This window comes from Ornithodoros turicata, chromosome 1, assembly GCF_037126465.1.
Source record: "Ornithodoros turicata isolate Travis chromosome 1, ASM3712646v1, whole genome shotgun sequence".
Classification (NCBI taxonomy): Eukaryota; Metazoa; Arthropoda; class Arachnida; order Ixodida; family Argasidae; genus Ornithodoros; species Ornithodoros turicata.
This window is the reverse complement of record NC_088201.1, coordinates 156,639,735-156,641,528: the sequence shown is the minus strand read 5'-3', so window position 1 is coordinate 156,641,528 and position 1,794 is coordinate 156,639,735. Positions and strand designations below refer to the sequence as shown.

General features: G+C 56.4%; 1 protein-coding gene across 1 annotated transcript; it reads right to left on the bottom strand.

The window, feature by feature from the left end:
- Positions 1 to 427: 427 nt before the first annotated feature.
- On the bottom strand, positions 428 to 1,523 carry LOC135388091 (uncharacterized). Its single transcript, XM_064617413.1, has 2 exons — positions 1,322 to 1,523; positions 428 to 1,224 (listed from the first exon to the last, which is right to left on the bottom strand). The coding sequence occupies exons 1-2, from the start codon at positions 1,521 to 1,523 to the stop codon at positions 428 to 430; spliced, it is 999 nt and encodes a 332-aa protein (XP_064473483.1).
- Between the last annotated feature and the right edge of the window lie 271 nt (positions 1,524 to 1,794).

The following is a 1,794-nucleotide window of genomic DNA, read 5'->3' as shown; positions in this document are numbered from 1 at the left end:
GATGGCGTCTCGCACGCCGGCGTGTAGCAAGCGCTGTGGGCGTCGAGTATGATGAGCTCCGTGAATCGATGCTTAGGGGGTAGGAGGATGGGAGGCTTGATCTGGTACGAATCTTGAGTTGGTGAAGAGGATCGCCGACGCGCAGTATTCCCGAGGCGTCGAGAAATGGCTCGAAAAGACGTACCGACGAAGATGACGCAGCAACGGTGCCGTGTCTGAGCGCCAAGATGTAGTGCCGAAAGGCTTCGGTTTGGACATGTGCGACTCATATGGTTTCGGCGTGCCGAAGCTCTTCGGACGTGAGTGGACCCGTTGTACACGGTTGGCGGGGCCTGCTATTGCGGATGAACCTAGCGCACCAGGCCGTAACGCGGAGAAGTCGAGAGAGGGTGCTGTAAGCTGAGAGGTCCATCCAGTTCTGCGTAGCCTACACTGGATGAACGACCACTTCGGTATCGGGAGCTTCCGGTGCAGCGCTCACCGCCATGCAGGTGTCGTTGACATTTGGGTCTGGGAGGGTAGGAGAGCCGAGATCGCCTGCGGACAGCCAAAGAGGACCACTCCACCACAGCGGGCTGTTCCGTAGGCACCTGGTGGAGATGCCGCGGGTCACTAGGTCTGCGGGGTTCTCGCGTCCGTTACAGTGCCGCCATTGTTCAGGTTGTGAAGACAATAAGATTTTTGCCACCACCGACTTGACAAAAGAGGGGCGAGTGTTCGCCTCGCAATGAATCCATTGGAGCGCGATGCTCGAGTCCGTCCAGAAGTGAATGGGGGCAACCTTTATGGCTTCTACCGTCGAGATATGGCGGTAAAAACGCGTGGACAGCAGGCATGCCAGCAGTTCGAGACGCGGCAACGAGAGTTCTTTCAATGGAGCTAGGCGGGCTCTCGCTAAAAGCAGCTGCGTAGAAGTCGTGCCGTTAGTCGGGCGACTGCGAACGTATACTGTTGTGCCGTAGACCTTGGGACTAGCGTCGGCGAAGCAATGCACATCAAGCAGGGCGTTGCTCTGCGGAAAGACGCTACGCGGCAGGTGCAGCGCATCGATGTCAGCCTTCCATTTCTCCCAGACCACATGATCTTCCGTCGCGAACTCAGCGTCCCATGGCAACGACTTGCGCCATAAATTTTGGAACAGGAGCTTTACGGTTATGATGAAGGGTGCGAGATAGCCAAGCGGGAGAGGTAGAATGTCTTGAGCACCGTACGTTTCGTAGGAGGCTGGGACGCAGACAACGTGAGTGCTCGTTTGACCGAAAAGGTGAGACTATCTGTGTCCCGTCCCACAACAAGCCCAGCACCTTGATCGTTGCGTTGCCATCGGATGCGTTGTCGTAGGAAACCTCGTCCGACAGAAACCGCTCGCGAAGTGCGGATGAATTTGAGGTCCATTTCCGTATGTCCATACAGGCTTCCTTGAGTATGTCAATAATGCCGCCATACACTTGAAGGGCGTCGGGTTCTGACGCGCAAACCAAATCGTCGACGTAAAACCCTGTACGAAGCCGAGGGACAGCCATCGGGTATCGAGAGGCCACGGAAGCGAGATGATGCTGTAACGTTGCCGCCAGCAAGAAAGGGCTGGATGTGACACCGAAGGGGGACCCTGGTCATGCGCCACTCCTCAATCTGCGGCCTCTCATGGGCGGCGACGTCCTGCACCCATAGGAAGCGGAGGAGATCTCTATCATCTGCTCGAATAGATGATTTGTAGATACGCCTTTCTTATATCTGCCGTGAGGACGACGGTGCTGGCAGCGAAACCACCAGTAATAGATGTATGAGGTCGGC